The 23,731-nt window shown below is 34.8% G+C and overlaps 1 protein-coding gene and 1 pseudogene across 1 annotated transcript; one reads left to right on the top strand and one right to left on the bottom strand.

The window, feature by feature from the left end:
- Positions 1 to 24: 24 nt before the first annotated feature.
- On the top strand, positions 25 to 23,171 carry MAD1 (mitotic checkpoint family protein). Its single transcript, XM_068606907.2, has 16 exons — positions 25 to 293; positions 1,646 to 1,745; positions 1,894 to 2,054; positions 2,641 to 2,838; positions 2,925 to 3,017; positions 3,252 to 3,368; positions 3,858 to 4,105; positions 4,460 to 4,631; positions 9,480 to 9,545; positions 9,639 to 9,842; positions 10,021 to 10,183; positions 15,830 to 15,920; positions 16,184 to 16,253; positions 17,877 to 18,005; positions 18,140 to 18,178; positions 22,797 to 23,171. Exons 1-16 carry the CDS (start codon positions 135 to 137, stop codon positions 22,884 to 22,886), a joined length of 2,100 nt encoding a protein of 699 aa, XP_068463008.1. The 5' UTR covers positions 25 to 134; the 3' UTR covers positions 22,887 to 23,171.
- On the bottom strand, positions 5,601 to 6,388 carry LOC137808800 (secreted RxLR effector protein 161 pseudogene; annotated as a pseudogene).
- Positions 23,172 to 23,731: the final 560 nt, after the last annotated feature.

Raw genomic sequence — 23,731 nt, 5'->3', positions numbered from 1 at the left:
GAGAATATATTAAAGTGTGGTTTTGTTCTTAGAGCTTATGAAAAAATTTGCGCCTTGGGTAGGGGTTGAGTGTGTGTGGGAATTTCAAATAGAATTGTGAGAAGGGAAGCGAAAGAAAGGAGGGAAGAAGAAAAATGATAGTGAGAACTCCACCGCCACCGAAGAGGCCACGCGAAGGCGATGTCGACGGCGACGGAAATGGACAGCTGGTTATCTACGAGGATCCGCCGGAGTCATCTCAGGAACCCTCGGCTTCGGAGCACATGCTCTGCACCTATCAGTGTCGCCAGATGGTTTGTCTTCTTATTTTCCTTCTTTCTCGTCAATTCACGTTATCGCCTCGAAAATCGATAATCGCATGCTCCGGCTATCTGGATTGCTTTCTCTAATTATCCTTTTTCCACTGTCTCAACCATTTCTATGCCATCGCTTTTCATTTTTTTTTGTATTCAAGTTGTACCAAAAGCTTATCAAAATAAAGAAAAATCTAAAATCATTTGAGCCTTTTAATCATGCTGTGCCAAAAAATTAAATATGACAACACATATGACATCTGCATAGCAATGCTGAAATTTGAGAAAATAAGTAACACACACAGATATAGTTTACTAATGGCACTGTCCGTTGCTTTGTAATCGAGACCACACTTGATGTGTGCTGGATTTTCAGTTGCGTTTGGTGTTGTTGTTTAGGGTTTAGATCCTTTATATTGTGAGAAATTGTGGATAAATGCGGCCAATGCAGCTGCCTCAATTGCAGTTGCATACACCCTAAAAACATTGTCACTCTGAAGTTGAAAGGGCGGTTGTGTACTGCTTTTCAAGGCCTTGGTTTGTGTGAGAAGTCAAGAACTGAGAAGAAATGACAGAAGAAGAAAGGAACAGTTTGTCTTCTTGGATTTTGTTGTGAGTCTCAATCACTCACTTTTTTCCAAAGAAAGAAGAGGAGCTGATGAAGTTTCTCTTTTAGGTTTGTTAGGACTTTGAGAGATGAATGTATAATAAAAGTTTCATGGTTAGAGGTTTTAATTAAAATCATTTCTGCACTTGCACTTTTTACTAATTTACGTGTGTGAAAGTAAGAAAAATAAATGTTAAATCATTAGATATTGTCATGAATAGTCGAGATTAAAACACACCAGTGAGATTTTAAAAAAGTCACATATGTAGGTTTTATGACACAGATTTACTCCTAGAAAAAGTTTGTGGGAGCCATGACTACCCTTTTTAATATCGAAGCTCCTCCACTGTCTATTCCTATGATGCATGGATACGGTATGTATTGGATACAACAATACACTTATTTTGAAAATAACAGGATACGATATGTGACATATACATATTTACAATGCATGCAAATTCGGAAAATATAATTAATTAATATATAATAGCTATTGTATGGATCCAAACTAAAATCACATTTCTTATAGATTTTCAAAATAAAAAATTATAAATTATTGTTATCATAAAAATATTGATGCTTCATAGATTATTGGATACCTTATCGATAAGTATCAGTAAAGTATCCAAGAGTATCAAATATAGATACTATCAGATATTGATAGATGACACAAATTGAAATATAAGTGCATCAACCGTCTATGCTATTGCTTCCAACACATTTTTTGCATATCAAATTATTGCAGGTCAAATCAGATTTTATTGAAGCCTTAAGCAAAGCTGAAAATCAAGCTCGTGATTATCAATCAAAATTTGAAACATTGGAAGATAATTTCCAAAAAGTTGGTCAGTACTTTCTATTCGTAGTGGCTTTTCATTTGATATTTTCAAAACACTCTTTTTCATTTTAATTTATAACCTCGTGATTTTTTCCTTTTCTATACCAACATATCCTCTATTTTGTGTGTTTGTTTTAACTGTTAACTTGTTACAGAATCCGAGAAGAGGAAATTTCTGGACCAATTCTTATATGCCGAACAGGAGCTTGCAGCTGCAAAAGGCCGTGAACAGGCACTCCAGGAACAACTTTTGAAGGAGGTCACTGAGTCTCAAGAACGATTAAGAAAACAAATCCAATTGAACAGCGAACTCCAGGTGTGCTTAACTTTTTTGTTTAATTCTTTTAGATAATGAATAAACTTTATGATTCGGTACAATCTGTCTTCCTATTGATTTGCATTATAACTTATAAGGTGAATCTCAAATGTGTTTTTTTATCTTACAATGCACGAATGAATTACGTAATTTCGTATCATTGTTACGAATCACACAATTCAATGCTATATTCTTTTTTTTCTTACTTTTCTTTCACCAATATTTTGTTGAAGAAATGGAAAAGTTGTGCAAGCTTAAATTATTAAATGAAAAGGAATTGAAAGAGCGCTCGCGTACTTATCCTATTGGATTGTTCCACATTTTCTACTATTTTATTTGTCACTCAATCACTCAATGCCTACACTCTATTTACTATTTCATTAGCTGGAGAATCTGTTATGTTTAGTCAGTTGTGTGTGGCATTCCTACCAATTTGTAATACTATGTCAGCATGTTTTCTTTGATGTGTTGGTCTGGAGATAGTATTTAATGTTATTTTTTCAAACTTATTGTTGAATCTTGTTTTTATCCCTCTGCCTGTGATGCAATTCTAGACTGATTCAACTTGCTCCCAATTGGAATTTAGGTTAAGCTAAAAAATGAGACAAACATTTGCAAAAAAGCTGAGTCTCATGCTTCTTCAGCAGAGGAGAAAGTGACATCTTTAGAAGGAAAGCTAGGCCATCTCTCAGAAAGTATAGAGAGGGAAAAAAAGCGACTTCATGACGAGCATTCGCAACTGAAAAGTGACTCAAAGTTATCTATTTCTAGAATATCTGCAAATGTAAGTCGCTATATTTGTTTGTCATATTAGAAAGTTATTAACATCTTTGAGTTATTGTTTTGAGTTGTTTAATGTTCGTGTTGTAGCTTGAACAAATGGAATGCAGAGCTAATAATGCTGAGAGAGAAGCAGAGCTGCTAAAAGAACAACTGAAAGATCTTAAGGATCAACATGATGAGGTTTGGGTTTCTAATTAGCTGCTTGTTGACTTTTATTGTTTCTTTAAGAATGTTCAGTGAACAAAGGTATCCTCTGGAATATGAAATTTTGATTTGGTATTAACCCTTTGACATTCACATGGACCCTTTTCTGGTATATTAATGTATTGTACATGATTCATTTCATTGCCGTGTCTTAATTTCCACTTGGATTATTGACATCTGATTGCATTACATCATGATTCCTATTTCCAGTGTTTGCACCAGAAGATTGAACTTGAGAAAAAAGTATCCACTTTAATGTTTCAAGAAGTTGTTTCTACAGATAGTAATGCTTTAGTCAAACATTTGCAAGAGGAGCTTCAGAACTATGTAAGTATGCTTTCTTTTTTAATCTTGTATCTTGATGCTCTGGTTATTAGGATTATAGTATTGTGAGAACGCGTACATTGATAGCTTGATGTATGACTATGGACTAATTTTCGTAGTTAATCATCTGGCATAATCATAAATGAAGAGGAATCATGTCATTATTTTATTGAATATTATATAAATTCTTTTTGGTAGGCCTGACCCTTGATTTGAGTGTTTCTGTTAAATATGCTAGGATGTTTATAGTTTGGTTCCTAAACCATGCATGTATTTTTCCTTTTCAACTTTTTGTCCCTTTATTTTTTTGTAAATTTTAGTGACTGTAGTTTAATCCAACACCCTCAAATTCATTCTAGTTTTTTTTTGTATTTTCCTCAAGTAGATTAATATATTTTTTGCCTTTCCTGCTCACTAGGAAATTACCAGTTCAGTTATCACTGAATGTGTTCACTACAGTAATCTGATGATGTATTTCAATTGACATTTTAGGAATCTGAAGTAAGGGAAGCACGGAAACTAAGATCAAGTCATGAGAACATTGACCTTTTGAAGGAGAAACTATTGGAGGAAAAGAGTCACCGAGAATGGGCAGAATCAGAGCTATCCAAGTTACAGGATATACAGTTAAACATGAAAAAGTTAGAGGATCAAATATCATCATGGAGGATGATGATTACAGACATACCTGGTGTCACATGTTTTGAGGACATGCCTGTTAAATTTGCAGCTTTACAGAAGTATGTCAGTAACTACAAATCTTTTTGTTTGGTTATATTAATAGATTTGAGCTTTTTGAGGTATTGTCAAGTCTAATAATTCTGGAATATTCTTTATATTTTGTTTGGGTTGAGATTGGATTGCTTCTATTTAATCTTTTTTTCTATGAGCACCTCGAGGCCATTAATTTTTTAGATGATGTCCTATTAGCCTATTCCCTATGACACTACATGCTTAAAAGTGCTGGTCTGTGAATCTATTATGTGGCATATTTCTGTATGCAAATTACTGAGAGTGCTGGATATTGCTATGCTGCTTTACATGTGAGTGTGCACCTATCTGTCTTTGATCTTGATATCTTGTATCATATGCAGAGAAATCATTTATAGTACGCAGAAGGAGGGTGAAATAACTGCTCGCTTGAAGCAAATGGAGGTGGCTCTAGAAGCTGCTGAAATGGGTAAACAAAATGCTGAAGCTGAGGCTGCGCTGGCTAAAGAGAAATCAGAAGCATTGATATCAGAAATTAAACGAATTGAATTAGTGGTCAGTGTTTGATTAGGATGTTTTCACGGGACTTTGATAATTGCTGGACATTGGACTTATTTTTTGCATTCTTTATATCATGCATTTGTTCCATTGCCATTTTTAAAACATGCATTTATAGAACAGATGGAGAAATACTAATAAAAATTGCTTTATCTAAATTAATAGATAAATATTTGGCTATTAGGTTATGTCTTTCAGATACTTGGATACCCCTAAAGGAAATATACGATCTGGAACCTATAGTTAGAATGTTAAATTATAGGTAAGGAGCTTGACAGTAGGAGAATTTATGGTATATTTGGAAGTGATTTAAATGCTAGGAGGATGGGATAACCTAAGGGGCCTTTAGTGTTATTTTTCATCCCTGATAGTCATGTTTGCTATAAATGTAGTCGAGTTTTCAGGGAACTTAGCGACTCTCATAGTACTAACTGATGTATAAGAGAGCTTAATTATCTCTTAGCTGGTCCATTCATTTATGAGTTTTTACATCAGTAAAATCCAAGAGATATAATGATCTACATGGAGGTGTCAGATAGATAATACAAAAGATGAGTATACCTATTTTAACAAGTTAACCCTTTCACATAAGTTAAACAATTCTAACACTCTTCCTCAAGTTGGTGCATACAAATTATATGTACCAAGCTTGGAACCTATGCATCAAATTCGAGGTCCTCTCAAAAAATTAGTCAAAATATCTGCAAGTTGATCACTGGAGTTGATGAATTTCGTGCAAATTTCCTTTTGACAACTTTTCTCGAATAAAATGACATTCAATCTGTATATGTTTGGTTCTCTCGTGAAATATAGGATTGGAAGCTATTAAAGTAAAAGAAAGAGTAGAGTAAATCCCTTGTGTATATTGAACACATAGGGTTATGTTTATATAGGAAAAGAAACATATGGGCTAAGCCCATTACATAAATATAAAACATGTAACGATATCTATAATATCTCATAATATCTAACACTCCCCCTCAAGCTGGTGCATATAGATCATATGTACCCAACTTGTTACAAATGTAATCAATCCTACGCCCTCGTAAGGGTTTAGTAAAAATATCTGCTAATTGATTATTTGAATTAACAAACTCAGTCTTGATATCTCCCGATATAATCTTTTCTCGAATGAAATGACAATCAATCTCAATATGTTTGGTCCTTTCATGAAAAACTGGATTTGAGCTAATATGAAGAGTAGCATGATTATCACATATAAGTGTCATTTGAGTGACCTCTCCAAATTGCAATTCTTTAAGTAACTGTTTAAGCCAAATAAGCTCACAAGTAGCCGAGGCCATAGCTCTATATTTTGCTTCTGCACTAGATCTTGCCACAACACTTTGTTTCTTGCTCTTCCAAGAGATCAAGTTATCACCCATGGAGACACAATAACCGAAAGTTGATCTTCTATCATATGGAGATCCTGCCCAATCAACATTTGAATAACAAACGACTTTAGTATGGTTATTATGACCATATAACAAACCTTTTCTAGGAGAGCCTTTAATGTACTTCACTATACGAATGACTGCATTCCAATGATCTTCACATGGAGAATTAAGAAATTGACTCACCACATTGACTGCAAAGGAAATATCAGGACGAGTAACAGTGAGATAGTTCAATTTTCCAACTAATCTCCTGTACTTCTCAGGATCTGAAAGAGGCTCCCCCTGATTGGGTAAAAGCTTGACATTGGGATCCATAGGAGTATCAATAGATTTTGAATTCATCAACCCAATTTCCTACCAAATATCCAATGTGTATTTTCTTTGAGAGATAACAATACCAATACTAGATTGTGCTACCTCAATCCCCAAGAAATATCTGAGTTTGCCAAGATATTTGGTGTGAAAGTGTTGACAAAGGTGTTGTTTTACTTGTGAGATGCCATGGTGATCACTGCCGGTAAGAACAATGTCATCAACATATGCTACAAGATAGATACACCCAACACTCGAGTGACGATAAAAAACTGAATGATCTACTTCACTGCGAGTCATACCAAACTGTTGAACAACATTGCTAAATTTTCCAAACCAAGCCCTAGGAGACTGCTTGAGGCCATATAAGGATTTGCAAAGACGACATACCAATCCAGAAGACTCCCCCTGAGCAACAAAACCGGGAGGTTGCTCTATATAAATTTCTTCCTACAAATCCCCATTAAGAAAAACATTTTTGACATCCAGTTGATAAAGAGATCATTGTTGAAGAGTAGCCATAGCTATGAATAAGCGAACAAAAGCCATCTTTGCCACTGGAGAAAAAGTATCACCATAGTCTAAACCAAAAATTTTGGTATAACCCTTAGCCACAAGTCGAGCTTTAAGACGATCAATAGTACCATCAGAACCAACTTTGATAGCAAAAATGCACCTGCAACCAACAATAGATTTCCTAGATGGTAAAGGAACAAGTTCCCAAGTTCCATTATTCTGAAGCGCATTCATTTTATCAAGCATGGCCTGACGCCAACCAGGATGAGCTAAGGCATCACCTAAAGATACACTGAAAGTGACATCTGCTGCAATAAAATAACGGTTTTAAGGTGAGAAACATTTATATCCTTTTTGTGATCTAGTGAATCCTAAAAAGACACATTTGTGTGACTTAGGAGATAATTTATCAAGACCATGACTAAAATTATGAACAAAGCATGTGGACCCAAAAACTTTGGGAGGTAAAGAGTGGAGAGGGTCATGTGGAAATAAAATAGAATGAGGAATTTTGTCATCTAAAACTGAAGATGGCGTGCGATTAATGAGATAACATGCACTAAGAACATCATCACCCCAAAAACGCTGAGGAACATCACCATGGATTAAAATAGTACGAGTTGTTTCAACAAGATGTCTATTCTTGTGCTCAGCTACCCCATTTTGTTGAGGTGTATAAGCACATGAAGTTTGATGAAGAATACCATGAGAAGCCATAAAATTTTTAAAAGAATGAGAAAGAAACTCACGTCCATTATCACTGTACAAAATTCAAATGGAAATCCCAAATTGATTTTTAATTTCATTGTAAAATATTTGAAATATAGAAAACAACTCAGAACGGTTTTTCATTAAAAACACCGAAGTATTTCTTGAATAATCATCAATAAAAGTAATAAAATATTGAAATCCTAAATTAGTCTTAATACGACTTGGTCCCCAAATTTCAGAGTGAACTAAGGCAAAAGGAGATGAAGCACGTTGTGAGACACTACTAGGAAAAGAACTACGAATGTGCTTCCCTAACTGACACGACTCACGCGATAAACTAGATATATTAGACAAACTTGGAACAAGCTGCCGCATCTTGGCAAGACTAGGATGACCCAACCGAGCATGAATGAGAGATGGAGAATCCATAATCGTGCCGACATGTGCAGAGATTTGTAGTTGATAAAGTCCATGAGACTCAAATCCGGTGCCAATCATCCGTCCCGAACTTCGGTCCTTTAAAGAAACAGAATCTTTGGTAAAAGAAATAACACAATCAAGGGAACAAGTGAGACGACTAATGGATAATAAGTTCAATGGAGACCCAAGGACAAAAAGAACATTAGCAATAGATAGAGGGAAAAAGATTAATAGTACCAACACCATGTGATGGTACCCTATATCCATTGGCCATGGTGACCGAAGGTAAATAACCCGTAGTAGATAGGGAAGAGAAAAAAGATTGATTACCAGTAATGTGATCTGTGGCACCTGAATCTAGAACCCAAGGGCCAAGGGAATTAGAGGGAGTGAGGCCAACACAAGATGTACCTGAATGTGCAACAGAAGCAGTGGAACTAGGGTTTTGACAATCCTCATACCATTTAAGAAATTCATTGAAAATAGTAGGCTGGCCTAGGGTATCAATTAAAGTATGGTCCACAGTGGCAGCGAAAGCGAAAGAGGGAACAAAAGAAGCCATAGAAGATAAGGACAAATATAGTCACCGGCAATTGGCAGCATCAACAAAGACGAAGGCTCCGACGAGATTCCGATGACGTCTCCATCGATATTCTGGCGACGTCTCCGGCGAAGGTTCGATGGCGTCTCTAGCGAAGGTCTGACAACGTCTTCGGTGAAGGTCCGACAACGCCTCCGGCGAGGTGGTGGGGCGGTGGTTGGAAATTGAACCCTAACCGTATGCTCTAGATACCATATTAAAGTAAAAGAAAGAGTAGGGTAAATCCCTTGTGTATATTAACATATAAGGTTATGTTTATATAGGAAAAGAAACATATGGGCTAAGCCCATTACATAAATATAAAACATGTAACGATATCTATAATATTTCATAATATCTAATAATATCTAACAGAAGCCATGTGAATTGCTGCTTGGTTGTCACTATATATGCTCATTTGTTGTCTCATAAAAATTCAGCTCTTAAAGGAATTGTTTTATTCACACAAGTTGACAAGTGATTAATGCCATTGCCCGATACTTAACTTTGGCCTAGATTGAATATCCACATTTTGTTTCTTGCTTTTCCAAGAAATAATATTGCTTCTAACGAAAACACAATAGCTAGTTGTGGGACGTCGACCTACAAGAGATCCTACTCAATGAGCATCACAATACACAAATTGACAACTGAGATCACCCCGATGATGCTTTTTATTATTTCTGCATTTGACCTGTTTTGCTCCATTGAAGCAATGTGGTATATTTTGAAGAAACTGGTTGTTATTGGGGGCACTACTAAGCTCTGGGAAATCTATTTATTGTAACTTTAAGATCTGCTGTGTGGCAGTGATAGTTACCGCAGGTAGCTTTGTGTGAATTATGTAATCATTTTGTTGGCATTATTTTTTGGTTATGTACTTTAAATTATATATTAATTGTCTTGCAGCTTGCTGTTGTTTCTGAGGAAAGAAATAAATTACGAAGTGGTGAAAATCTGGATGGATCAAAAAATGTAAATACTGTCCAGGTTACAATTCCCTTAATTTCGTTACCATTATGTTTTCTCTTAATGTTTTTTTGCTTGTTGCATGGTTAATGCATACAGGAACCCGAATCATTTCTTATGAAGAAAGATGATTGCATTAAAGAATTAGAAAGTACCTTGCATGATCAGAGATTGATTAACAATCGTCAATTAGAGGAAATAAAGTTACTTAATGAAAGGTTGCACAGTGAAGCAAGAAGAGTGAAGTCATTGGAGAGGGAGAGTGATCGACTCCGGTCAGAGATTTCATTACTAGAGGCAAAGGTTGGTGGCTTGGTGCTCTCACAAGGCACACTAGTACACCATTACATTGCTCATGTTTTTAATATTGTGTCTTCATTTCTTATGTCTGTCTTATGTTACTGTACTACTATCAAAGGTGTTCAGATTATGGTTTTCATTTTACATTCTGACTATCTAGACTTTGTTTTTCCTTCTTTAGTTAGGTCATGGTGATTTTTCTACTGCTAATACAAAAGTTCTGCGGATGGTGAATACACTTACTGTTGATAATGAGGCCAAACAAACCATAGAGGCACTGCAAACTGAGCTGCAAAAAACAAAAGAGAAGTTAAAAGCCGTGGAAGAATTGAAAAGTCAATCAGGTATGAAACCTTGTAATTACAGTGAATGTAAAGTTCTAAATGTTGTTTTAAAATGAGTTGGTAATTAAGGTGAGATGGGTTGACAGAGGAGAATGGTTTGATGATTTTGAAAATGGTTATGCAATTTGTAGTATTAAGATAAATACCAAAAGGAAGTGAATATAATGTGTTGGTTGTGGGATATTAAATTTACTACTAGAAGTTGGTAGAAGTTGGAGAATATTCTAGAGATCTCTTTGTAATAATTACTTTAGGGTTAGAGTTCTTTATATATAGAGACCGATGTATTGTTTCAATTAATTCAATTGAATAAAAAGATCTTTTTTCATTCTGATTATTCCTTTCAAGTTGGTATCTGAGTTCCAGATCCGGGGAGCTCTGCTTCTGCATTTCTTTGTCTTAGTACAGTTCTTTTTAGGGTTGCTAGAAGTACACCCATTTCCTTTGATTATTGGGGTTGCCTGAAGTGCACCCAACTAGTGGTTCTATCACCACCTGCCATCAGAGTCGTTGCCGCCACCATCACTGAAGTTTGTTTTTGTCTCACTGTTTTAATTTACATGGTCATTTGGTGTAAACGATCTCTTTTCTTAGTGGACCTAAATAATTATAAAATTAGTTAATACATCATATTATCATCTAAAAAATAATTATAAAATCAATTTCAATAATTTAAATTCTTACCCTTTCAAAGGCACGCAATGCTCACAACCAGATGAACTACAAGTCAAACTTAGTACTCTAATTGCAAATCTTTGTAGTTCTGGATTTTCCTCACCATATGATTCCCACCATTGTGATGGAGTTTTGGTCTTGAGTGCATGTTGAGCTATTTGACTACCAAAAAATCCAAACTTGCTCTTGAAACTCTGAATTTGAACATCGATTTTACTCACCTCATCAATGTCTCCCACCAACCTCTCCAAACAGTCATACATTCCACGTTTTCTACTCATAATCAGCTCTAAACTCAGGATGATATGGCAACATGAGATTAAGATAATAGCCTGCAACATGCAATGGTCTATGCAATTGGTTGTCCCATCTTTGATCAATGATTTCCCAAAGGGGAGGGTAGCTAAATAAGATAAAATATAAATAAATTAATCTCCAAAACATGTCTATATTTCTAATTTAGAAATCAAATACAAGTGAAACGTAAATTACCACTAACTCCATTGAAGAGACTTTGTATCTTCTCTTTTGCAATATCCATCTCTACATAAATAAATCCCATGGGTAGTTTATTGTCTGAATCAACCATGCGCAACACTTTAATCAAGGGAAGAACACCCTTCAAGCAATTTAAAATGTTTTTCTAAAATCCCTTGTCCAATATCAAATTTTCCACCAACCCTACATCTCTACTTTTAACCAAATGACTGGATTGCCACTTTGAGGATGTGAACAGCCTAATAAGTGATCGTTTATTCCCATTCAAGCATCCAAAAGACAGGTAAGAGGTGGCAAAACGAGTATTGGCTGGTCTTATCAAATCTTTTCCTTTACTATATTTGTGCAACAAGGAGATAAAACCAGTTTTTGAATAAATATAGTTTGTAATTTTCTGAACATTGGCGATTGTCTCATGATGGAGTGGTGTTCTCTTTTTAAAATCTTCCAACATTAGATCAATGCAATGAATTTCACAAGGGGTCCAATACGACTTTTTCCTCTTTTGCATTAACAATTCCCTAGCTGTCTTATAATTTGTTGCATTATTTGTTACAACTTGAATGACATTCTCTTCCGCAACCTCTTCAACAATATCAATCCATCATTTTGAAGATTTTTTAGCTGTCTTGCATGTTAGATGCATCAATAGACTTCAGAAAGACAGTTCCCCTTGGACTATTTACCAAAAAATTTAGTATAGTCTTCTTCCGATCAGTCCATCCATTTGTCATTATTGTACATCTAGTTTTTTCCAAAACAGTTTATGTTCTTCCAGAATCAGATTTGTCTTCTCAATCTGTTGCTTTAAATATTTCACTCTTATTTCATGATATGATGGTGGCTTAAATCTGACATCATGTAGAAACTAATTCAAGCATCCTCTTAAATTCTTCATGTGTTTTGTATAGAATATTACTAGGTTAGTATTTTAATTGGGTCGGGTATGACATGGCCCAATTTAATTTAGGGTTTTTTTGCACTTATTAGGATAGCAATTGCTTGTTGTTATTAGATTAGCATTATAGCATTTTATTTGGCTAGTTATATGTATTATTGTTCATATTTTAATTGGGCTGCGTATTATGTGGTCCAATTCATTTTAGGTCAACTATGTTGTTGTTAGGGTTCCTCACTCACACACATCACTGCTACCACCACGAAATGTTATCGGAATTGCGCGCCGCTGCTGTCCACTTTCATTGGACCTTGTGTCGCCACATTAAGCCTCATTCTTTCTGCCTTTTTCGCTTTCTCCGTTAGCATCCCGTGATTCAAAAAGCGGCCGCCATGAAAAACTCGCACCACCACCGTCATGTTGTGGCAGTGATCAGAAAATCCGCCACCGCTTTCTACCATGGTGACGCCATAACCGATTATTGATAACACTGTTCCACAGAGGATCATTTCTTCTACTTGCCAATATAATTATCACCCAATGCAATAAAAAAATTATCCAAGAATTGATCAATAGTAGTGTGCAGTGCAGCAACAAATATAAAATCTCAACCTCTCCATCCGCAAACACAAATAACACAATGAAATAAAAGAGAGGGGAGATTGTGGGGAGTTGCGACGAAGGCAGAGGCGTGAGTTTAATATTAGGGTTTTTTTAGGGTTTTTGATAAGTGTTTTTGTGCACTTTTGGGCCTCATTCTTGTGCCTCGTTTTCACGGATTGCAAAGACTCAAAGATCCTGCTACCGACTCGCAAGATTGCTTCGATCCGTTCAGGTAGCAATCCACCGTGCGATCTAACATGGTTTCTTCTAAAAAATCGCAAGATCGTACGATCTTAGGATCTAGATCACGATTTTAACAACATTGGTCTTCATACTTGGGTGTTGGGATGTGTTGTGTTTGTCCATGTTCATAGTCAATTTCATGGAAAGTTAGATCCTAGAGCTATTAAGTGCATATTCCTTGGATATGCATCTCATAAGAAGGATTACAATCCTTCAAGTCGAAAGTTTTTTTACCTCCATGGATGTCACTTTTGATGAAATTATATCTTTTTGCATGCTTCCTTAGCTTCACGGGGAATGTTCTTTCGAAGCTAAAGAGACTTTTGAACCGCTCGAGTCATCTTTTGTCCCTACATGCAATGTTGTCAAGATCATGAGTTTACTTGCTTGAGTAAGCAAGTTTGTAGGGCCAACCAAGGTGACACGACCAACAAATTGGGATGGGAGCGGATCAGGGAAAGGCGTCGCGCGGCTCGGTGGATCAGAGGATGGACAGAGGTTGTCGATCCTAGATTGTGACTTGTGCGCGACAATTTTTGGCCAAAAAAAATGGAATTTGGTTGCTCCAGTCAAAACCCACTTGTCGTTAGCTAAAAAGGCGAAAAGAATGAGGTTTTCAGCGACGGCTTCGTTGGTCTTGTGTGGTGGCAGGGGCGGCGTGCTCTGGTGAGGCTATGGCATTCGCAGAAAATGAAGAAATTAAATGGGATGCACACCATTTAAAATTTTATAAGTGTTGCACCCCGATTATTCTAATTCACACCAAACTTCTAATCTTTTCTTTTAGTTATTTATAAGTGTATATTGTATTGTGACACTGTTAGTAACTCTTATGAGTTGAGTTACGATCTTTTATCTCCTTTCTGGGTCCTCTTACAATTTACGAGTTTGACAACATTGCATACATGAACTATCTCATACACATATTATTCTTAGTACTCCTAATACTTCTTAGTCTTCCTCATTTTTCTGAACATAAGTTTTCAAAGCTGTTCCTAGCCTTCTTATCTCTACTTTCCTGCTTATTCAATTTGTTCATTTCAATCTCATGCTCTCTCAGCTTTCCAAACGAAGCAGCTGTTGTCCGGGTGGTTAGATCTCGTGATTCTGAAATATTCCTGACTTTGGGTTGCCATGTTCTGCCTAATCACTTCAGAACCTTGATATTCAATTCTTTTATGTCAAAGGTCTTTCCTAGACCAATGAGATGGTTTACAATATGTGAAAATTTTGCATATCTGCAATTGTTTTCAAGATTTTCTCCAACGTTCAAAAGCGCACTCAAGGTAGTAATTTCTTCTAAATTTCAAAAACTCTAAATTCTATATAAAACATAGAAAAACATAGTTTTATCTAAAACTGAAACTGCCAGTTTTAACCGATTAAAACTTTGTTTTAGTCGGTTGATTTCACTTAAAGTGAAAACAACAGACTAATTCAAGTTTTAGGGTTTAGGTCTTAGGTTTTAGGGTTTCAGAAGACTGCAACCTTCTGAAAACTTCAGAATTTTAATCTATTGGAAACAAGTTTTAGCTTACTGAAAAACCTTCACAAAATCTCTGGAAATCTTTATTGATTTTAACATATTGATTCTATAAATCAACCAGTTGAAATATTCACTTTAGTCTTTAAAGACTTCAGTAAAGAATAGTTTAACAAATTAAAGTATCAATTCAACCCATTAAAGTTCTCTTAATATTATCAACAAGTTCCAAACAATTTAAAAACATTTTTGAAACTGTTTTTTGGATCAATTAATCTTGGTAAGAGATAAGTACATACTCATACATCAAAATCAAACTCACACACTAAAGAAATAAAGTTTTCAATCTTCATGAGGGTTTGGATACATCAAATATAGTTTAGCTCAAGCTCCAGCTTCAACAATATTAATGTTCTGCTGGTATATATTATAATTATAGATAAAAAGTTCGAAAGGTAGAATTTTGTTTTTGGTTCCTCATGTTGACATACTTACGGTGCCTATTATTCACATTTTGCTTCTTTGAGAAGCCAATTGTCAAATTTTTGGCGTCCTGCTGAAGAGTTTATCTCAATTAACTAGACTGGATAGCCTATGCTTTTGATTACAATTGTCATTTTTTGGTAATGAGAATTTGTCTGGTATTGATCTGAAACATGTGGCAATGAGGAATTTTTGTTCTGGTATCTGTGTAAGAAATTTATATTGCTTGATTTGAATCAAAGATTTAAAAGAAAAACCTCCAAAGAAACCTATGTAAGATACAAGAGATATGCCAAACGGGTCTCTCAGAAAATGGCTAAACTAGAAACAAAATTGGAAAAAACTAAATAATAAAATTTTGCAAAGACTGACGTCTATGGTAATGGGAATTTTGCAAAGATGAAGGCCTTTGTTCAGTGCCTAAAGGGTGGTCCATATCTCTCAGTGCCATCTGTTAACCATTTGATAAAAATGTTATCCAAGAGGCTCTTAGAAAATGGCTAGAATAGAAATAAAGAGTGAAAAAAAAGCTAAATATGAAAATGAAATGTGCATTCCTTATTATATTAGTCTGACCTGTCCTTTTAAGATAGACATCAATGGTAATGTAAATTTTTCAAAGTCGAAAGCATGTGTTCAGTGCCTTAAGGGTGCTCTATATCTTCCAGTACCTTATTAACCCTAAACCCTAAACCATTCCATTGGATGATAATGTTATTAAATGTATGGTTTTCCTGATCATTTTTAAGTTCTAACTGTTTAGGAGAAGCTGGAAAGCTAGTAGATAGCTACATATCGGAGAAGATGTTGAAATTAAAAGAGCAAATTGCAACACTTGAGAAACGAGAAGAAAGGTGTGTATAATTTAGCTTCTCATTAGACATGTTTCTCCATATGAACTTCTAGGTGATAAAATATGAAAAAAAAAAATGAAATTAACTTCTCCAAATTTTTTTTTTTTGAACTTGTACATAGACTAATTTTAACTTGTATAAGAAGTCAAATTTTTTCTTTTTCTTTTAGAAGTTCTTATGGAGAAGTTTGTTCAAACAGTCCTTTATTACTTTGTTGTCAAGAAGATTACTCTAGAATAGCTAAAGCTCTGAAATATCAACAGATACAAGACTGTGTTTGCAGACAGAATTTCAGTTTTCCGGAGGGCATGCTGTGAGCTTTTTGGTTACAAGGTTGGTAATGTTATATACTGATCTAGTTTTACTACAATTTTTTTTGTGTAAATTGAAAGTGTTGCTTTTATTTCTTGTTTGGAATGGAAGACTAGACACTTTTGCTTTAAAGATACTGTAGCATCCTGGTAATAGAATGACTACATACTTGCATTTTAAAAACATATTTGTACCCACCCTTGTATCTATGCAGAAAACAGTTTTAATCTCCATCCCCATAGAGAGTGCTAATATTACCAATGTATAAAGTCAACAAATCAATAAAAGTATTGTTATTGTTAATAAACCTGTCAGTTTGTCCAAAATCCTGATGAAAGTTGCTTGAATCATTCTGTTTGTATTATTTAATGTGTAGCTACTGCAAGACTTTATTTTATTAATGGGATAGAATTTAGCACTTGATTATTTTGCTCATTGTTGTATCATACTTATCAATGGTTAATTTTATATACTAGTAAGGTCTTTGTTCAGATTTAATCAAATCTTGTGTTTTATAAAAAAAACATTTTGCTTTCTAGGAACAACGAAATTTCACTCCTTAAATCACTAAAACATAACATTAAATGTATCCAAACATAACATTAAAGCCAAATAAACATTATCTTGAATCATTCAAGTCAAGAAAATAAACCTTGAGTCATTCAAACGTAAGTAGTAACTAAACAATGTTGTGAACATAATCATTCTTAAATTTAAATTTTACATATATATATATGGGTTATGATTTGTTTACACTAGGTACTAGTCTAAAAAGACTTCAACCAAATTTCAACCGTTAATTTTATGAAATTTGATTGTTCAGATCAGTTCACAAATGTAATTGTTTATTCTTCTTGTTTAAAATTTTTACAACCATGTCGTGAATTTGACAATCTTCAACAATCATATTGTTGAATTGCTCTGAACCATAAGATTTACAAAATTAACTATTGGGATTTGGTACAAGCCTTTAGACTTGCATAAACAGATCCTAACCATCTAGTCATCGTTAAAATTTGTGGGTAAATAACCATCTCCAATAAGCTTGTATTTCTTTTTAAACTCATCTCAGACATGGCAAGAAAACCTGACATCTCAGATACCCCAAATTCCAACTATCATATCTCATCTCATGAAAGATAACATAAAATAGAAAAAAAGGAAGATACAAACATGGGGGAACTAGGCCAAAACCCATGCAGAAAAAACAATAAGCGAAAGATGGAAGTCTAAAGAAATGCTGGGAGGTAAACTACTATACTAAACAAACTCCAGCCTATTAAGAAACCCTAATGAGGCCAGTTTATACTCTGCCCATTCGTTATTTGCCAGTACCCATGGAGCACCAGTATATTTTGTTAAACATTGTAAAGTCTAATCACGGTATTTTGATGCAAGACTGTAGCATGTTTCTGTTGGAGAAATTCTACCTAAAAAATATAAAACCCTTTCTGGGTAACTTGATGTGTTCATCATTGTTTCTAGTTATAGAGGTCTGTTGTTTACTCTGTAAAATAAGTTGTCTGACAAACATTTTCTAATAAGTTATTTTGAAACTGGAAAAAACTGATAATTTATTGTATGATAATTGACTTCATTTATTCTTCTGCTACTCTTAAATCATGTTTGTTCATATATTAACAGATTGTGATGGATGAACACCATCGACCAAATGGAATACCAGTGACACGATTTACCTTGCAATCCATTTATGCACAAAGTGATGATGAGAAGCTTGAATTTGAATATGAATCAGGGAATACTAACATTTTGGTAAGATTATTGAAAAGTACCTGCCCCCCCCCTTCTCCCAATCTGGACTTTGAAAAAGTCCGAATATTTCAGCCTTTTGCAAATGATGGCATAAATATTTGCTGAAATTTGCAATTTTTTTTTTATGAAAACAGGCAAATCATTATACATCTCTGCCCGAGGTTTCTCGTCAGGTAATAAAACTATGATATTCTAATATTTTTCAATAAAAATAATTTCAGGATCTAATCTCTTATTTATGATTGTGTGTGATCGAAAGTTTTAATAGTGAAACCGTTGGATCCTTTTACATAAAAAAACCTCTAGAGGTTTATTTTTGGAGAATGAAAAGACTAAATTAAGGACAAATATAGTTTGTATTATCTATTAGTGTTAGTTATTTTTTTTTCCTGTTTTCTATTACAACTTGTGAAGGAAATGTGTTTTCCTTTATATAGTGCCCTAGTTTTTACCAAAAAGAAGTTAGGTATTTGGATTTTGTGTAGTTAAGGAATTCTAGTGAAGAAAAGGAGAGTGCTCCTTTTGGGGTAAACTTGTTTGCCTTATAAATTGGGAATTCCAATGTAAGAAGGGAGAATGCAATGCATTGGTTCTTGTATTGGATACAAAAATCCAAGAATCCATCTTAGAAAGAATTTTTCGATGCATTGATGAGTAGATTTGGAGGATGTGGGAGTGTAACAAGGCTTTGAAAATATGTGTAGAAGCATGAATCACTAGTTTCCCAAGCCAAACTGAACTAGAAGGATCAAATATTGGGCTATTTTTTAACAAGGCTTTGAAAAGATATTAGAAATTTTGGGGAGACCACACAACTTTGGGACCGTTGTGTGTGAGGTAGAAGAAGCCATGAAACAAATGTACTTTGAGAATTGAAAGATCGTGGTGCAAGTTTAGGGTTCGTGTTCAAGGAGGAGGAGCCATCATACCTAGAGCAGGGGAAATGAACGATTCAACCAACAATAAAGCCACCATTGGAGAGGTTAGGAGTTCACGAGGATCAGTTTCTTTGGTTGAAAAACCAAAATTTTCAAGATAGAAGCAAAGTAGCATGCACCCTCCCTTACGTTGAATACATTCAAAGGAGAGAAATTGGAAAATACTATCAGTGCGGACTAGCATATGGGCCTAGGTGAATGTGTCTTTAAGAATTATGCGAGTATATTGGCTGAGGATGAGGAGGTGAGCGATGATGGAGAAATAGCCACAGTGGAAGAGGGTAATAATAACTAGAAATTGGTAAAGATACTATGCCAATAAATGCATTTGTCAATATGTTTAGCTGGTGGCCTTACACAACCACAAACTATGGAGCTAAAAGGAAAACTTCAGGGTCAAGAAATTGTGATCTTGATAGACAAAGGAGCTAGTCACAATTTCATATCTAGCAACCCAATCGGCCTTATTGTGTAAGGTTATGAGATGGAAATAGGAAGTTCCACAAAGTTGTTGTGTAGATTACCATGCTTTAAAGAAAACCATTATACTAGATGAATTTACTCTTCTAGTGATAGGGGAGTTGTTGGATGAATTAAATGTGGCTTTGTATTTTTTCAAGATAGATTTAAGGATTGGGTATCATCCAATTAGGATGCATGAATCAGATATATCAAAAACTGCTTTTAAAACATATGAAGGTCATTACGAATCTTTGGTAATGCCTTTTTATCAACCAATGTACCGACTACTTTTCAATGCACCATGAACTCTATCTTAATGCCTTTCCTTTGAAGGTATGTCCTTGTTTTGTTTTTTTCTTTTTTGCTGATATATTGGTATATAGCCTAACGTGAGTGTGAAAATAAAGTAAAAATATATGATTAATCTCTTGTATTGGGTTATGTATTTATAGTTATGAAAAATACAAAACGCATGGGCTAAGATTGTTACATCTAACACTCTCCCTCAAGCTGGTTATATAAATTATATGTACCAAGCTTGTTATAAATATTATCAATTCTAGGTCCCTGTAAAAATTTATTGAAAATATCTGGTAATTGATCATTCGAATTAACAAACTCAGTTTTGATGTCTCCAGATACAATCTTTCCTCGATTAAAATGCAATCAATCTCAATATGATTGGTCTTGTCAGGAAACACAAGATTTGAGCTAATATGAAGTTGTCACATAAGTGTCATTTAAGTGGCCTCTCCACATTGCAATTCTAACGGTTTAAAGCCAAATAAACTCACAAGTAGTTGAGGCCATATATTCTACTTTTGCACTAGATCTCGCCACAACATTTTGTTTCTTGCTCTTTGAAGAAATTAAGTTATCATCAATGGAGACACAATATCCAGAAGTGATCTTCTATCTAAAGGAGATTCTGACCAATCAGCATTTGAATAACAAACAACTTTAGTATGGTAATGGTTATTGTAACTATATACTTCAATATACAAATATGACTATATTCGAATGATCTACACATGGGAAATTAATGAAATATTAGAACTAGTAACAATAAGATAGTTCAATTTTCCAACCAATCTTTTGTACTTCTCGGTACTGAGAGAGGCTCCTCCAGATCAGGTAGAAGTTTGGCATTGGGATCCATGGGTGAAAATAGATTTTGAATTCATTTCCTCCAAAATATTCAATGCATATTTCCTTTGAAAGATTACAATACCAATGTTGAGTTGTGCTACTTCAATCCTCAAGAAATATCTAACTTTGCCACGATCTTTGGTGAGGAAGTGATGACAAAAGTGTTTTTTTTTTACCTGTGAGATGCCTTGATCAATGCCTCTAAGAACAATGTCATCAACGTATAGTACGAGATAGATACACCCAACACATCAGTGATGGTAAAAACTTGAATGATCTGCGTCATTGCGAGTCATGCCAATTTGTTGAACAACATTGCTAAATATTCCAAACTAGACACTAGGAGACTGCTTGAGGCCATGCAAAGTATTTACGAGATAACATACTAATTCAGAAGACTCCACCTGAGCAACAAAACTTGAAGGTTTCTCCATATAAATTTCTTCCTGCAAATCCACATTAAGAAAAGCATTTTTGGCATCCAATAGATAAAGAGGTCATCATTGAAGTGTAGTCATGGCTATGAATAAGAGAACATAAACTATGTTTGCCATTGAAAAAAAAGTATCCCCGTAGTCCAAACAACAAATTTGTGTATAACCTTGAACCACAAGTCGAGCTTTAAGACAATCAATAGTACCATCATGACCAACTTTAATAGTAAAAATCCACCTACAACCAATAATAGATATCCCATAAAGTAAAGGAGAGTTCCCAAGTTCTGCTATTATAAAGAACACTTATTTCAAAAAGCATGGCCTAACGCCAACCGGGATGGACTGTGACATCATGTATAAATTTTGAAATGGACAATGGGAAGTCTATTGACGACTGTAAGGGTTGGTGGAGGTGAGGGATTTTTCGATGCACTAGACACAATAGGAAGATCACATACAATTGGGATATTGACTTTATGAGATGGGGACCCAAAAGGAGAAGGAGGAGACTTAGTAAAGGGAAGTAGCGGTTAAGAGAAGTAGAAAAACATTTATATTCTTTTTGAGATCTAGTGAATCCTAAAAAGACACATTTGTGACCTAACCAATCTGGATCACAATAGTCAAATACTTCACCAGAAATGTTTCTGCCATGTTTTGAAAACAGCTACCTGTATCCAAAAGTACAACAGGGTATGTGTTTATAATGTGTGGAGCACCTATTTCATGGTTCTAAGGAGTCAGTGGTGGCATTATCTTCATGTGAGGCTGAATACATTGCAGTGTCAATGGGAGATTGTTAAGCCTTGTGGCTTGAAAATTTGTTGACAGAAATGAAAACTGGAAGAACAAGTCAGCTATAAGTTTGGCTAAACATCCTATTGTTCATGGAAGGAGCAAGCATATTGAAACAAGATTTTAATTCCTAAGGGATCAAGTTAGTAAAGGGAAATTGGAGTTAACATATTGCAGTACCAATAAACTAGTGGTTGATATTTTAACAAAGCCTCTCAAAGTTGACAGATTCAAGTTGATTAGAGAGATGATAGGAGTGCAGTCTATTACTAATCTGAATTAAGAGGAAGTGTTGTATGTTTGTTAGGTAGTTAGTAGGTTGTTGACTAACTGCTTACAATAGCTTTATAAATAATGATATATTATGATGCATGTGTGTGAAATGTAAAATTTCAGATTCAGTATCCATATCTATTGTTCTCTTTCCTTTTCTTCTCCATTCTTGTGAGATTGTGTTTAGTTTGTTCTAACTTTTTTCAAGTTGCAGTTTGACAATTTTAGAGAGTGAGTCCTAGCAGAGCGTTCATGGAGGAGATATGTTTTTGACAGCAAATATTTTCAGCTAAAAAATTCTCCTGAAAATAGTGCATTTCCAGTTATATATTATAGGAAAGGAAAACATATTTTAAATATTTTCAGTTACATAAAGAAAAACTTATTTTAAATATTCATATTTAAGGCTTGGAAATCTTAAAAATTTCAGAGACGATCTAGAAGTTGATTTTCCCTAAAACAGCCTGATTCCTTTTTGACCTTTGTGAAGAAAAAATTACATGTATGGAAAATTGACTGCTATTCCGAATTCTGACATTTCTTATGTTTGTAAATTTTATTTGACCCATTCAACCTAGTGAGTGTGACTGCATGAGAGTTTGAGTGTATCAGTAGATGGATTTAAAAACAGAAGACTTCTGAGGAATGAGCGAATGATAATTGCCATCATGCATGTAATTTTAACACATTCATGTTTCTTTTGCCGAGTCTTACCTGTGCCCCTCATATATTCCCAGGTGGAGATATTCATCCGGAAGATGAATTCAATTCCTGCTTTCACTGCCAACATAACGGTGGAGTCTTTCAATAAAAGAACCCTCTCTTAAATTCAAAGACCAACTATAGTAATATGTTTTAGCGGCCAACCTACAGTTATGCTGTATATATCTTGCATCTTCAACTTCGGGAATTTGGTTAGTTATAGGATGTTACGACTGGAGACATTTTGTATCCTGACATTGTCTATCAATGGCTTGGATTTGAAAAATATCACATATTTTAAAATAATTGAATAGCGAGGTGGAATTTTTGGCGGTTTATTTCCTTGTAAGACTAAACTTTTCTTGTTTCGTTGTGTTGTTTCAAGTGATATGTTCTGAGCTTGAATTCTTTCCTAAATCTTCCACAGCGAAGAGCCCAAGTTTACTTCTTCATTTCTGTTATCAAGTTTTACAAGGATGCAGATTATGTGAAGGTTGAGACCAATGTTTTGGAAGTGTGTGATGAGATTGTAAACGTGATAATAGATGTTAAATTGAAAACGAACATATTAGTGAGGATCTAAACAGTATCTGTTCCCCATTCTGTTGCCTTATATTGAAGCAATTGTTCAGTGTGATTGCTTAAAGCTGTTGACTATTTTTTGTTCCTCCTTCTCGTAGTCTAATTCCCCTAGTAGTGCAGCGGCGAGGGTAGCGGCAACCAAGGGTCCGAAGCCAACCATTGGTTATGGAATGTTCGTATCATCAATAACTTGCTTAGTCTGCTTGAAATGATTGCAAGAAGCATGGAGGGACCTAGCTGATTTCAGCCCAGCACTTGCGCTATGGTAGGGATCTTACTTACCGTCAATGGATATTCTAATCTCACATTTTAAAATGATGTGTCACGTGAAATATATATCTATATCATGACATGAAATTAGTGGGATATAATCTAAAGTTATAAAAAT

This window comes from Phaseolus vulgaris, chromosome 3 (genome assembly GCF_051622355.1).
Source record: "Phaseolus vulgaris cultivar YP4 chromosome 3, ASM5162235v1, whole genome shotgun sequence".
Taxonomy (NCBI): Eukaryota; Viridiplantae; Streptophyta; class Magnoliopsida; order Fabales; family Fabaceae; genus Phaseolus; species Phaseolus vulgaris.
This window is presented reverse-complemented; position numbering and strand designations above follow the sequence as displayed.